Source organism: Poecilia reticulata, chromosome 1 (genome assembly GCF_904066995.2).
Source record: "Poecilia reticulata chromosome 1, P_reticulata-male-v2, whole genome shotgun sequence".
Taxonomy (NCBI): domain Eukaryota; kingdom Metazoa; phylum Chordata; class Actinopteri; order Cyprinodontiformes; family Poeciliidae; genus Poecilia; species Poecilia reticulata.
The window spans coordinates 28408349-28423454 of record NC_088830.1 but is presented as its reverse complement, the minus strand read 5'-3'; the positions used below and the strand labels follow the sequence as shown (position 1 = coordinate 28423454).

General features: G+C 40.1%; 1 protein-coding gene across 16 annotated transcripts in view; it reads left to right on the top strand.

Annotated features, from left to right (window-relative positions):
* tenm3 (teneurin transmembrane protein 3) overlaps positions 1-15106 on the top strand; it is a 588369-nt gene that overhangs the window by 488010 nt on the left and 85253 nt on the right. For all 16 annotated transcript variants that reach the window (XM_081610716.1, XM_081610715.1, XM_081610730.1 and 13 more), the window contains 4 exons: positions 256-357; positions 1204-1398; positions 5475-5675; positions 10998-11183. In XM_081610716.1, coding sequence (XP_081466842.1) covers positions 256-357; positions 1204-1398; positions 5475-5675; positions 10998-11183 — 684 coding nt within the window. The remainder of the gene's footprint in view (positions 1-255; positions 358-1203; positions 1399-5474; positions 5676-10997; positions 11184-15106) is intronic.

Below are 15106 nucleotides of genomic sequence, written 5' to 3'. Positions count from 1 at the left end.
GTTGTACTAGTCACATAAGAAGAAAAGGAGCCAGCGAGGCAGCAGGATAATTGGATTTTTAAATGTGTTGATGGGGCCGACTGGCTGTAACAACAGCAACCACAGACGATCGGTTCTCTATGCAGCTTCACTCTGTGCATGTTATTTCTTAAAATATTCAGTTTCATTTCAAATCTACCTAATAAATTTTCACAACTAAATTCTCCCTTTCTCTTTCTCACTCTCTCTCTCTCTTCCTCATATTCACTTAATCAGAGTCAATTATGGAGTGTCCTCAGAATTGTCACGGAAACGGTGATTGTCTCTCAGGAATATGCCACTGTTTCCCGGGATTTCTGGGGCCTGACTGCTCTCGAGGTAAATGCTCATAGAAAAACACTCAGCCACCCACAGAGAAGCGGTTATTGTTCCGAGATTGTTATCCCAGCAGTAAACGTGACCCGCGCACTCCGAAGGCTCCGTCGGCCGCTCTGTACACTCGCCTTTCCATTTTCACAGCCTTCATGTTCCCTGGGTTGGGGATCAACTTACCGCATATTATTTTAGACACACCTGTTTATATCTTTTTGCATAGCCTAAAGCCAAATGCAACCTCATATATCAGAGGTCAAAGGCACCCCACAGCTACTTTATGAAATATCAGGAAACTTTGCAGCAAACTCGTCTTGTTCTTTTTATTTGTGTAGCCTGGACAATAATCTCCCCTTATGCTTTTATTAAAAAGACAGTGCTGATATAAAAGTGGAGGAGAGCGGTTACAGGAGCCCGGCTGTCACAGGAGGAAGAGACCAGAAATAAAAATTGTGTTTTTTCAGGTGCAACAGTGCTTGAAAATAGGACAGTGTCAGAAAGTGTCTTGGGCTGATGTGTGGGGGATTATAATAGAAAATAATTGGTGTGTTGAGCATTGTTTGGCGCCGGTGTTTTCTGGCCTTGTTTTTACCCTGGATTCATCAATCAAGTAAGCAAGCTGTTCGCATCTCAAAGGAATAATAGAATTATTTTACTCACACAATAAAAAAAGGTAACTATAAATATTCAGACAAAAGCTGCCCAAGGCCCCTGGAGCTGTTTATTCCGTTTAAATCATAAATTATTCAGATTTTGACTAATTGCAGATTTCGTTGGTTTACAAAATTTTGTTCAGGAGGAGGTGATTTACCGCCCGACTAAGTCGTCTGTCTCCATGTATCTGATTTTCAGCTGCCTGCCCGGTGCTGTGCAGTGGGAATGGCCACTACTCCCGCGGCCGCTGCCAGTGCTACAGTGGGTGGAAAGGCACCGAGTGTGACGTCCCGTCCAACCAGTGCATTGACATCAACTGTGGAGGACATGGCATCTGCATGATGGGAGCCTGCATCTGCAACACTGGTTACAAGGGAGATAACTGTGATGAAGGTAGGAAAAAAAGACCACCAAGGCAGTGGGTTTGTTGCTGATTAATTTATTGGTATTTGTATAGATAAGTAATAAATGTTCAACTTAAAGCAGCAGTGTGTAACTTTTATTTAAAAAATAAATACATATGTAATTGCTGAAACTGTCACTATGTTATGACAGCATGGTATGACACTGATAACCTGTGAAGAATTTGAGCTCCTCTTCCTTCTCCCAGAGAATGGTCTTAGCGCTGTCAATCATGCTCATGTATCTCTACTACACTACAGTGACTTCCCGCCGGTAGAGCCTGCCTTGGATTATAAGTCTATTTAGCATAGCTACCAGTGACAGGAAATAAGTGGTTTTCCTGGAATGGTAATTTATTGATCTGTTATTAGCACATTTAGCAGCGCTTACACAAGGTTAATTGACAGCTAAAATGCTCCTCCTGGCTCTGGTTGGTTGCTTTTGACTGGGAGTGGTTCATTTCTTCAGATGGCAATAGTCGCATAGAGAGGAGATCGACTTTTTTTACAGATTGTCTCATATTACAATATAGTGACAGTTTCAACACATTTTTAAAAATAAAAGTTACATACTTCAGTTTTAACGTAGAGAACAACTATCATGAGTTTTCGCATAAGAACTTGAAGCATTCTGCTGTTTGACATTGTTGAGGGGAATCTACCTCACAGCAGATCTTTGAAAACCCGCATCCAGACTCTGCTCAGTGCTCGAGTGCATCAGTTTGTGAGCCGTTCCTAACTCGCTTAACAGGCAAACCATGGAATCATTTTCTAGACACGCTCAACAAACGAGATCTTTACTGAAGACAACGTGCGAAGGCCAACATCAAGGTGGGCCAGAGTGGAAAAGACAGAACGTACTTCTTTCTTCTCAGCATTTAACAGCGATGCTCCCCCTCAGACTCTTTACCAAGCTGCAGCAGAGAACACTGGTATTCAGCTGCTTGTTACACTGGGGAAATTACATTACAGTGTGGGCACCTGCCTTGCTTTTCTAATGTTATTATGAACATAGGATGGGTTTTAAATCCCCCCGCACCTTCGTCAGTGTGCCCACCCCTCTAGTAAAACACAATCGTGAAGTTTGTCGATCACGCTGTAGGTCTAAATCTTATATCTGGTCTGCAAGCCTAAAGAAGGGAAGTGGAGTAGCATTTCATCTGTTGCCAGGCAGACAGCCACTCTCAAATTTTAAAACACCCCCTGAACTTCGCCATACTTCATTACAACCAAAGACTTCACTGCAAAAACTGTGTATGGAAAAAAATAATTTATGTATTCTGTAAGCACAGCAACCTAAATGTACCAGCATCAGCATTTAGTGAGAAATGTTTGGCGTTAGGCATGTTATGACTAAGATGTATAATTTTGAAGCTGGTATGCCAAGTACTGAAACAGTGAAAGGTTGACCATCCCGCCTGATGTGTAACGAGGTTACCAACGATGCACCTGTGGTGATGATAATCAGCCTCAGCTACCTGAGTGTCTATTTTTAACAGGGACAACGCCTCATCCACACATCCTGATGCTCTGGTGTTCACAGGCTTGTCACCTGACAAAGACAGAAGAGACACGTTAAGGTCTCCATGGCAATTCCTAAAATATTCTGTACGGCCAACATAGAGTGTGTTCTGGACCCGGGGATCGGCTTGCGATTCAGAATCTACTTCAGCTAGCTGAAGATCAGACAGCCCTGCAGAGAGTGGCCAAAGTAGCAGAGTGCTGCTGCATCAGATTAGTCCTAGCATCCCTGCAGGACATTTTCCTCCAACACTGCAGGACCAGAGCAATTACAATCATTAAGCAAATCTGTTTTCTGCCTGCTGAACTCAGCCGAATGGTTCCTGTGCCTGATGACTTGAACTGCGAGAGCACATTAAAGCTTGTTGCTACAGATTATTAGGCTTCTTTATCAGAATGTGTCCAACAGCCACAAGCATCGTAGGAACTGTTAACCACTTTGCTTTGTGTGATATTTTGTTAATAGCTGTCATAATAATAATAATACCATTAGCTCTCATCTTTTCTGTAAGGACTTTATCAATGTAAAATGACAATTTAAAGTGTTAAACTTATTTAAAAAAAGATGCCAGTTAAACATTCTTAAGTTTATGAAGGTTAGCATTAGCCCACCTAGGTGCTTTCCAACCCCTGGGTGGGATAGAGGTGCATTGTTAATGTAATTAATCCCTTGTTAGTTTTCACCTTTTCTCCCTACATGAATTTGACCACCCAGTGGCTAAATACATAACAGTGCAGATTTAAAGCTAATAATCTGAATGACCTATGCACACCTGCTTGAGTTACCCCTGCTGAAAAGTAGCTTATTAAAATGATAATGTTCCAGCTCAAATTAATTTACTCTAATCTGACATACAATTACACATCAGTGGTTACACTGCAGTTGCTAAAAGCTTAGACAAGCTACACGGTGTACATTACAGCAATTTAATCGCAGCCAGTTGACACTAATTTGGCATTCGCGGCACATACGGCGCGCTACGCAGGTTCACAAACCGACGGCAGAGCGACTTTATATTCAAATCTTTAGAGTGTATAAAAGCAGACATAATGAAGATCATTTATATGAGCGGTGAAAGCCGTTTTGGGTGATGAGGTGAGTTGGGTTTATAACTGGATGTGTTGTCTCTGCGTTCTTGACAGCATTGATTAAGCATTTTCATTTAATCGCATTTTCTCAGGTCTGTGTTCATAAATGCAACAACATGCACAGGAGCCTGACTTCTAACACCGACCCAGCTTCATTTGCACTTCTCCTAAGCCACTGAGCCACACAGTCGAGTCACTCTGGGCAGCACCTTGGTCGTAAGGCTGATTCAAATCAGTGCTCTCTCTGTTAGCTACAGATGTAATTTTTAATTGTTATTGCCATTTTTCTGCAATGTCAGAAAGTTTAAATGAGCCCTTAAACAAGAAGGAAAGTTTGTTGTGCACGTTTCCTCTGTTATGCTGCCGTTCTGTGTTTAACAACAGACTTTGCAATGTCCTGGAAGTTTCTTGCAGGTTTCCTGTGGAGGTTAGCATTTCTGTTTGATCACAAACAGAAATAAACCGACTTTTAATCAGGAAATTAGCATTAACGGAACAGTTTGTGTAAACAAGAGTATCCAAGTTCAGGATGCAAATTACTTGAAACTCCTAACATTTATTACCTCTAAAATCCAAATATCAGGACCAGGATCTCTGATAAACGGTTAAAACCACCTTCACACTGTGATGTGCATTGGATTTTCTGCAGCTTATAGAAATAATGCTGCTTTTATTAAGTTACCTACACATCTGATACTATAATAAATTATGATCCACAGCCAAGCCAGACGTCCGCAGGTTTTTTGAGATAAGTTATGAATTTAAATAATTTTTTTACATTATTCATGTCAGTTGAAAAGTTTTGCTCAATAAACAAACAGGACAGTGATTGAAGGGTTGTACAACAGCAGCCAAAACAAGCCAATCAGAGACCAGGAATAGACATAAAAAGACCCTAACAGATCGAGTCATTTTGTATTAGCGTGGTGACCTAAAGTTTTCAGCTCTGCATCCTGCATCTTCATGTCTCTATCTGGGATGTGCAAATTGAATAATCAACTGGATGAATGTGCTCAATTTTACTTTATTTTTTTATGTCTGTAGTTAAGTAACGGTTCAACAAGCAGAGCAGATTTAATCACAGTGACATGACATGCAGAAGCTAAATTTGCACATTTAATTTTAAAATTCCGTGTAACGTGTCCATCACAAGTGTAGCGTTTGTCTTTTCAGGAAAACTAATCTCAAACTGTCTGAAAATACACAAATCACACCCTGGCAATGAAAGGTGCGTTTTATCCAAGTATGCAAAGCGTGTTTGTGTGCTGGTGTTTTTTTTTTATTCTTTTTACATTTTAGGCTGACAGCTGGAAAAGATTTTCACCGATATCTACTCTCTTGCTTAAAAAAAGAACTCATGTTCTTGTTAAAATATTAAAGGAAAAATAAAACTCCTGCACCACTCTTTCTCAGGAGCGTCTGTTAAATTATCAACCCCTTCTCCCCATCTGTCTGCAGTGGACTGCATAGACCCCAGTTGTTCGGCACATGGGGTGTGTATCCACGGCGAGTGCCACTGTCAGCCGGGATGGGGCGGAGCCAGCTGTGAGATTGCCAAGGCCTTGTGTCCGGACCAGTGCTCTGGCCACGGCACCTACAACGCAGAGACCAGCACATGTGCCTGCGACCAGAACTGGACGGGACCAGACTGTTCTCTAGGTGGGATCATTTCCAATGAACCGAAGTCTACAGATAAACAAGTGTGCATTAAATTCCATTACTGCGCTACTTCACAGACTATCCACATTAAATCAGATGTTGTCGTTTTGTTCTGTGTAGCTTTTGCAGTACCACAACTATGAAGTGGTGTATTTCTGGGATGTTTAGATAATAGCATACACAAAGACAAATTTTGCAGTATGATATGTGCATAATGTGATCAGAAGCTTGCAGTCCTAACAGCCTGAGGCAGAAAGCTGCGTCTCTGGTGGTTCTGCTTTTGATGCTGTGGTACCGTTAGCCGGATGACGACGGTCCCAGAAGTTCATGGAGAGGGTGTGAGCGATCTCTGGCACTAATCAGAGCTCTGTCCCCGCTGCGGTTCTGAAGCAGATCCAAGATGGAGGGAAGGGACTCTACAATGACTCCCTCAGCTCTTTTCACACGATATTTCTCAGACGTTTTAAAGAGCCATGTTAACATAACATGGAAGTAATGTAACAAATATGATCATAATTAATAAGCCAGTGCTAGACATGCAACAATAAATAAAAAAGATGTGGAAAAAAGTGCAATTTACTTGTACCTTTGTACATACATACACACACACACACACACACACACACACACACACACACGCACACACACACACACACACACACAGCTGTAGTGACATTTTTAACTTTGATTCAGACGTCACAGTGTTGGGCTTAAGATGCTTTGCCACGATTAATGTGTGAAGTTTGGTGTCAACTTGGAAAGATGAAAACGGTTCATACTAATTTTGATCTGAATGAGTATCTTAAAAATCCAAAATGTTCCGATTATATTTGAAAATTAAATATTTTTACAACCCTAACATCCACGCAGGACAGACTTGATGTGAGAGAACTGAAGTGTTGAGGTGAAATTTTCTGGTAATGGTTGAAGCGAGTTAGCAAAGGAAGGCAGTCAAGTGTAACGGAGAGCAGCATAAAAAGTAGCTTAAATGTTTTTCTGGCTTTTATGTTGAGCTTTTTTTTTTAATTCCAGGAATAAAACCTGGATGCTACTTTTTGTTCTCTGTTAGCAACAGGATTAGAGGAAATATACCTTCTCATGCAGCCGTTATCTATTCCACATCTTTAAAAGTAGGTAAAGATCAATTTTATTTTTTAAAATCTGCATCATTCCTGACTTGCTGATATGGTCATTTGTCACTGATGTTGTGCCACAGCGCTCTCGGCTCATTTCTGAAAAGGTAGCCAGGTTTAATTTCAATGTAATGTTAAGCTTTTTTTACTTTTATCAGGACGATTACTTCAAATATGCTCTCTGCAGTTTGGAGATGGAGAGAGGAGAAGCAGTAAAAAGGGAGATAAAACGGAGGAAAACTGAGGAAGAATGCAGATCAGTAACAGATGGCATGACATAAAAACAAACAAGAGGAAGGGAGTGTGTACGCGCGCTCTCACTTCTGTTTGTGTTGCCTCAAGCTGTTATAGCAAGTATTGTCAAAACCATCAAGCACACATCCAATTAAGTGTTGTGTCTTAGTAGCATGCACACGTGCATACATCCTGCACTGATACAATATTACTTTTGGTGTGCTGTTGACCTTTTCCTCAGGATCTGTCAAAACATTCAAATACGCAGCCATCAAACACACGTGTGGATAGATGCATCGACATTCAACCTAAGGCACTTCAGTCCCTTATCAGAGTTTAGCAGTGTGCCGTATAATCTCTCTTTCTTTGACGCGGACTCACAGAGACAGCCACGCTAACGCAGGCTGACTGTGGGAGAGCCACATGGCCGCTCACAAACACAGCTGAGTTCACACTGCCGTGCTTTTGTTTTATATCAAGCTTTTCCTGACCAGGCTTTCATTTGGCCGTTGGATATAAACACACACACACACAAACCAAAGGGAAATCGCAGACAGTAAAAGTAGCGCATAGCTTCAGTTCCCAGACTCAGCCAGTCCTGACCTCTGGCCTGCACAAGGTCTCACAGTCTGCTGTCTGCATGACCTCTACGTCCAGGAGCAATTACAGATGTTCCACCCAGGATTGGAGTTTTTTTGCCCAAAACATTCTAAAAAACTGGATGGTGTTATTGGATTGGGACAAATTGGACAAGCTCATTGTGTTGTTCTGATCATTTGTGAACAATTTCAGGGTTATCCTGCTGAAAAAAAACAAAATGGTCATAATTGTTTCCATAAAGTATTTTGTCAGCGTTAATTCTGTTTACAATTTGTTTGTTTTTTTTATTATCTCACGGTTTGTTTATTCAGAAACATGTATGTATAGATTGGAACAAGATGAATATCAGATTCTACTATACCTTTGAAGTATGTTTGTTGCATTTTGTGTTTATGGGACAAACATTTTTAAAATTTACTTTGTAAATGTTCAACAAGACACGTTTTTGCTGTGATGTCACAATTTATTTTAGACCGCCTAGAAACTGCCAGTATTTTTGCACGTTGATCAGGAAAACGTTCCACATTTTGACCAAACCACCCACACACCTTGAGTCAGCTGTAGTTGTCATGCCAGGACACTAGATGGCGCTGCGATTTTAGCATGTCATCGAACACGCATACGCTTTTGACTCTTATCTTCCACTTAAAATCGCAAAAAGTGACCTGTCTCCCATGAACGAAGGCTCAGGTAGCACATATATCCCTTAACAGGAATAGTGTTCAACTCAACAGGCTATGAAGCATAAGACGGTGCTTTCCGCCACTGTTTTTGTTGTTAACAGAACCCTGAGTACTTTCGCTCCACCAGAGTACTTCACACCTCTGCGGAGGACGTTACAGAAAAGTTTCACTCAGAGATCTGGTTTCAAAAAGTGCCAGTGTGAGAAACGTCAGAACTTCAAGGTCAAGTAATCACTAGCCAAGTTAATCAGGAAGTAGATTGGGCTGCTTTCATTTGCATTCAGTGACCGCTGCATTTGGCATGCAGAGAACATTAAATATTCATCCGGGTAGACTGAGCCTCTGCATAGCATTGCATGGGACTGAGTTATTATTGAATCTTTGCCACCTCCGGTTTTTTGACATCTCCAAAAATACTGGCTGGAGATTAAATTCTGTATTCTTCAGTATCGAGTGTGTAGGAAGAAAGGCAGTGTTGCGGTGTTATTTACCTAAGCAGGGAAACATAAGACAGATATGCAATAGCTTACGGCTTGCGGCATTCATCTGAGTAATGTGTGTGACTTTTGTGTGGGAGTTTTCATCTTTATCATGCTGAGCTTTGTGTTTTGAACTTGCAGAGGTCAAACTGTTGCACATGTTGTCTTTGCTTTGTATGATATCTATGCGATACTTTTTTCCTGCAATTCCCTGTTGCCTCTTTAAGTATTTAGTGGGTTTGTAGTACAACTTGAATAGAACATATCAGCCTCAATATTATCTGCACTCCAAATAACTGAAAATAACAATTGGACAGGCCAGTTTTTGGGACTTATCAATATAAAATCGCTTAAGATGTTAGAATGCAACTATATTTGTAGAGGATATATGTTTGATTTAATTTCACTTATCGGTAAATACTCCATCCATCTATCAATTGGCTGTTCCTGCTTATTCATGGAGAGCTGTGGGGGTTGGTGCCTATTGGTCATTGGTTGAGAGGTGCACTCTGCACAGGTCCCCATTCCATTACAGGGCAACACAAAGACACACAGGCCACACCACACACATTACACACACACACACACTCATACCCAAAGGCAATTTAGAGAGACCAATTAACCTAACAGTCAATGTTTTTGGACTGTGGGAGGAAGCCGGTGTACTTGGAAAGAACCCACGCATGCAAAGGACATCCAAACTCTACGGAGGCCAGGATTTGAACCCAGGACGGCTTTGCTATAAGGCAACAGCCAATAGTGGCATCGTGCAGCCCTGGTTAATACTCTCCAAAATTATTTATTAAAGTCGGTGTATATATATATATATATATATATATATATTTATATATATATATATATATATATAGATTGACTTTACATAGACGAGGATTAGAGCCACTGGAGAAAAAAAATTGACTTTAATCTCAGGATTCTCTCTTTTTTTGCTAAGATTCAGAATTGTTAAAATTGTTTATGCAGCAACAGACAAATCTAGTCTTAAAACTCAGATCTGCCAAATTTGACACAGGCTTTCAGTATGCGGATCTATAAATCATATATCAAAGAACATGCTAACATGACGGACATGCACCAAAGAATGTTTGGTTATTTATTTGGATTTAGATGTAGATTGACACAGAATTAGAATTTTGAGATTAAAGTCATAATTCTTGTTATTTTTCAGTGACCATAATCCTGTTTTGTAGTTTAAAGCTTTCTTTAAAAGAAAAAAATGATCCTTTTTCAGTAATTCTGGAAACAGGAACTCTTGTTTTTGGCAACACAGGCAACCCTGCCATCTCTCTGGTCCATCAATAAGTCCTGACCCTTTTACTGGTTCACCAGTTTCTCTGCGCTTGTGGACACACTATGACTCATCCACCAAGGCAGTTTGACCCTTGTTAAAGTTCCTCACATCTTAATGCTTCCCCATTTTCATCAGGTTCCACCACATCAACTTCGCAGACAGAGCGTCCACAGGCCTCTCTTTGAGGTCAAAATGTTGCGTCTTCCTGTTGTATGCGGTTGAGCTGAGAAGAATGTTGCATGTTAAGCACTGACACATTCAGATGAAGGATATAATGCGTCTGCTTCTAGTTGTAACCTCCTTTATGGCTTACTGTTTGCTTGAGTTTTGCAAAAACAGCCGTCAGCCGTTATACAAAATCACCACGACATTCAGAGCGCAAAAGGTTTCAAGCTAACAGCTTGAGGTATTTCTTCATACAAGGATGAACTCCAAACAGCAGCGGCTCCGCTGCTTAATTAGCCTTTCTGTGCTAATAACAAAAGGTGCATCTCTACATTCAGCAACTAAGTAGCTCAGGGTGTCACTGCTTTGCCGGTGTGCTTTATAAGTGGATCCCAGCTACATGTTCTTTATCCCAGGTAAATTAAACGTGGCTGGTGTCAGCTGCTGCAGATATTCCTGTTAATGCTAATGTCAAGACCAGAGCTTGGCAAGAACAGCTGTACTTTAAAAATCAATGCAATGCAATGAACAGCTAACGATAACATTGTGGCGGGTTGTTTTGCTCTTGCAAAGTGAATATGGAATTATTTTGAGGATTGCTGTGTGAGGGCTTAAAACAATGTTCTACTTTATGTTGCCAAGCAATTGGATTGTTGTTTCACAGACCAAATGAAATACTGTGTCCTAATTTGCCTCTTACCTCTGTGTTACTCTTACAGAGGTGTGTGAAGTAGACTGTGGCAACCATGGGTTGTGCTACGGCGGAATGTGTCGCTGCGAAGAGGGCTGGACGGGAACCGTCTGTGATCAGAAGGCCTGCCATCCGCTGTGCAGCAAGAATGGAGTGTGTAAAGATGGGAAGTGTGAGTGTGACCAAGGATGGACAGGAGAGCACTGCAACATTGGTGAGTGGATGACGTACAAACACATTCCACTAAAAAACGTCCATGAAAGGACACGGACTCAAAGATTGGGCTTATTGTCTAGCGAGTGCTGGAGAAAAAATAACTTCCAGGTCAAAGGTTTTGAATCTATGTTGCGTCAAAAAATATAACACATTTCTTTATTAGTCCCTCACTACTTTTTGGGCAGTTATTAAATTCTATTTAATATAGTTCTGTTTTCTGCTTTAGTTCATCCTTAAACGTTTCACAACAGTAAAGAAATCTGGCATATATCAAAGATAATGAGGGTGATTACAAAAAGCAGTTTTCAGATGATTATTTTATTTATTATGGGTAAAAAACTATAAAACACGGAGAGTCAAGAGTGCCAAAGTACAATAAATAACTTATGAAAAAAGTATTTAAATGTCATTAATTTATCAAAGCTGAAATTAAATACAATAATTTATTCATATAGAATTGATTATTTGTGCCTCAATTAAATGTATGTATTTTATTCTAAACATTAGATATACTTATTTCACAATCTAATGAATAATTTCATATCCTTGTGCTCAATCACATCACAAATTAATTGAAACTGTCAACTTCCGCCATCAAACTCATTGGGCAGGACTAAGGCAGCTCTCTGGAGACCTGACGTCTGATTGGCTGCTTCAAACAGGAAGTCAAGGCAACTTCTTCCAAGTTTATGTTTGACAGTTTAAATTAATTCATTATGTAAAATGTATTAAATCATGAAATGATTTAATACATTTTGAAGTATGAAGTTTTTAAAATGAAATCAGTACATTTAACTATTTAATATAATTCTACAGTTGATAAATTATTTCTGCATTTACTTAAAAAAATTTGTGACACATTTAAATAATTATACCATAAGGAATTTATCAATTGCGATTCAGCACTCTTCACTCTCCACAATCCAAACAAACTTGGCCTTATTTCAGAAATGCTTTGCCTCTTAACAGTGTTTGTACAACACTTGGCAGCAACAGTTTCCATAAGGCATTCTTTGGTCAGCCGTGGTTTTTTACTGGGAACTCCCTCATTTTCTCTGTTTCTCTTTTTGCTATATCAGAAAATCTGACCTTAACTGAGGCAGTGGACGTCTGCAGATGTCCTGGGTCTTTTTGTGACCTTCTGAATGAGGTGCCATCCATTCCTGCAGTAATTTAGATCGGTTGGCCACTCTGGAGGGGTTCCCCGGTGTTGAATGTTTTCTCCATCTGTGAATACTGACCCTTAATGCGGTTCACTGGAGTCCCAAAGCCTTAGGTTATGTAGCCTTTTGCAGAGTTATAGATGTGTGTTTCGTCCTTGTCTGCTCTTGAATATCTTTAGTTTGGGGCGGGAAGTGTCTTTTTTTGGAGAACTTTTATATGTTTAAAAAATGTGGTCAATCCCAGTTAGTTTATGATCTAACAAGGGGACAGTCCGCAGTTTAAATCTGAATTTTTGTCTGAAAAAATGGCAAAAACAAAAGAAATCTGAAAGTGGCTGTATGCTTTTTCACAGCACTACAAATTCTTGAATCAAAGTAGGTGTATGTTATAATCATTCAAGCTTATAGTTGCATAACATATTTTGGCAACAAGGCGATTTAAAGTTTTTCACATATAAAAACATTATTAACACATCATATAAAATTAAAATCATCAATTAAAAGCTCAATATTCCATTTATTGTAGTGCAAGAGCAACTCTACTCGTGTGGGTATTTAGTCTTGATTTAGAGCAGTGGTTCTTAACCTGGGTTCGATCGAACCCCAGGGGTTCGGTGAGTCGGTCTCAGGGGTTCGGCGGAGCCTCTGTCACGGAGGTAAAGACACACTTGTGTGAAGTCGTGATGACGCCCCGCTTTGCCATCACTTGCTGCAGAGGATCACGTTACATTGCTTAGCCAATCAGAGCTGCGGAGGAGCCCTGATTGAAGGAGCTCCACTCTTTTTACCAAATTCTATAGTCTAAATCTGCTCCTTAGTCACATCTTTTCGGGGTTGCTACTGCCTCTAGTGGCGTGGGGGTGGTAACACAGCTAATATAATTACATTACTAAATCAGAATACCGCAAAGTATGTTGTGTGTCGGGGGGGTGGAGTGGAGGAGGAGGAATAAGAAGGGTTTGGTGAATGCGCATATGAAACTGGGGGGTTCGGTACCTCAAAAAAGGTTAAGAACCACTGATTTAAAGGAACTCAATGTTTCAGCTGTTTCTCAGTTTTCTGGAAGTTTGTTCCAGATTTAATAAAGCCAACCTGATGTAGTTTATACCCGTTATTGACATAAACTGCACTGTCACTGGATTATATTCCCAGGTGAAAACTGAACTCTCTCTGCTGTTGTGGTCGTTCAGCAGTGAAACTCCAGATTGTCGGGGTCTCAAAACTCTTCACTTAACGTTTTTTGTAGACGGGTTCGCCTCAGTTTGTCCACCTGAGCTGAACCTTTAAAGAAACAGTTAACTTCTTCAGTCCAGGTTTCTATCAGCCTGATCCACCTTCACATTAAAGTCTGTGATTTTTTTATTTTTTTTTTCCCCAGACCTGCCCACACGTTTTGCACTTTGATCTGTTGGAGCTTGCTCCCCATCTGTTTCCTCCTCAGAGTTTCATTTTCAGCTCTCTTTTTACCTCTTCAATAACTCTCTGCTCCCAAGCATGAATCCTCTCTTATGCTCTTTCAGGTCACTGGTGTGCCAGGAGTTTTTTTATTTCATATTTATATCGTTCAGCACAGACATATATGTCATATGACATCTATGTTATTGCCATATTCCTTCTCCATATTCCACTTGATTGGCTGAAGTTTTTTTTCTTTACCCGCATGGAAAAGGAGCAACATGCTTGATGCCCATCTGTCGAGGCAAATTTACACCTCAGATTGTGCTGCCAAGTAACCAAACAGCATATCTGTATCTGTGCTGGTTACCTGCATTTACAGAAGACATGTTCAGATTTGGAAGAAAAATCTCCCATACCGGGGAAAGCACATCATAGAAGATGTAATGTGTCACCTTGTCTATATTAAATGTCTTTATTCTACAGAGAATTAACTGGAAAAAGTGTCTAAGTAATACAGCGCAATTATTAAAAATTTAATATGACAGAAATGCAAAGCTGAGGATCATTTAAAGAACAAAATGTACTTTATGCGTATGTTTATTTGTGCTAAAGGAAGCAGCAGACTATTTACATGAAATGAAGAAGCAGTTTGTTATTTGAAATGAAAAAATGTATAAGGTAAAAAACAAAACTGATAACGATGTAACATCCCAGTGAAAAGTGATTTGTGTTCATTCAGATCATATATCACTATTTAATGCAGCATAAAAACACCAATGACTTTCACAATCAGTAGGTGTGTCTGTCAGCCTGTATGTTCCTCAGACCTGAATCTAGCTGTAAAAAAAATATCTCACTTTTCTTCTTCTCTTGTTTGTGTTGGAAGGTTACTGATATAGTCTGATGTAAGCACAACTGCTATCCACTGAAAGAGCACAAACTTTTCACTCTGGATGAACTAACCATCATTAGGGCTGTTCTCTGTGAATGTGGTGCTGATGTAGAGCAGCTTATATGTCGAAGTGATGAGACGAGTGACTGAAGGTTACATGGTTACAGTTTGATCTCAACAGGAGCTGAATGTGTCAAGTGAAAGGACATTCACTATTCAGCTTTATAAGGGCTAAAGGAAAAGCTATCGCTGTTATTCTAATGCCTCATCAAGTCGTTGACGGCTCCTCTGTGTTGTTGGTTAGAAGATTTATCCAGCTTAACTTCTGTGCTCTGAGACTCAAACCGACTCAGTCCCTTCAGGATCTGTTGGAAAATGTGATGTCACTCTAAAATTGTTCACCGTTTCTGGTTAGCTTAAAATAACCCAGCTGACATACTGCTCTGCTTCGTTTCCTTTTTCCTGATG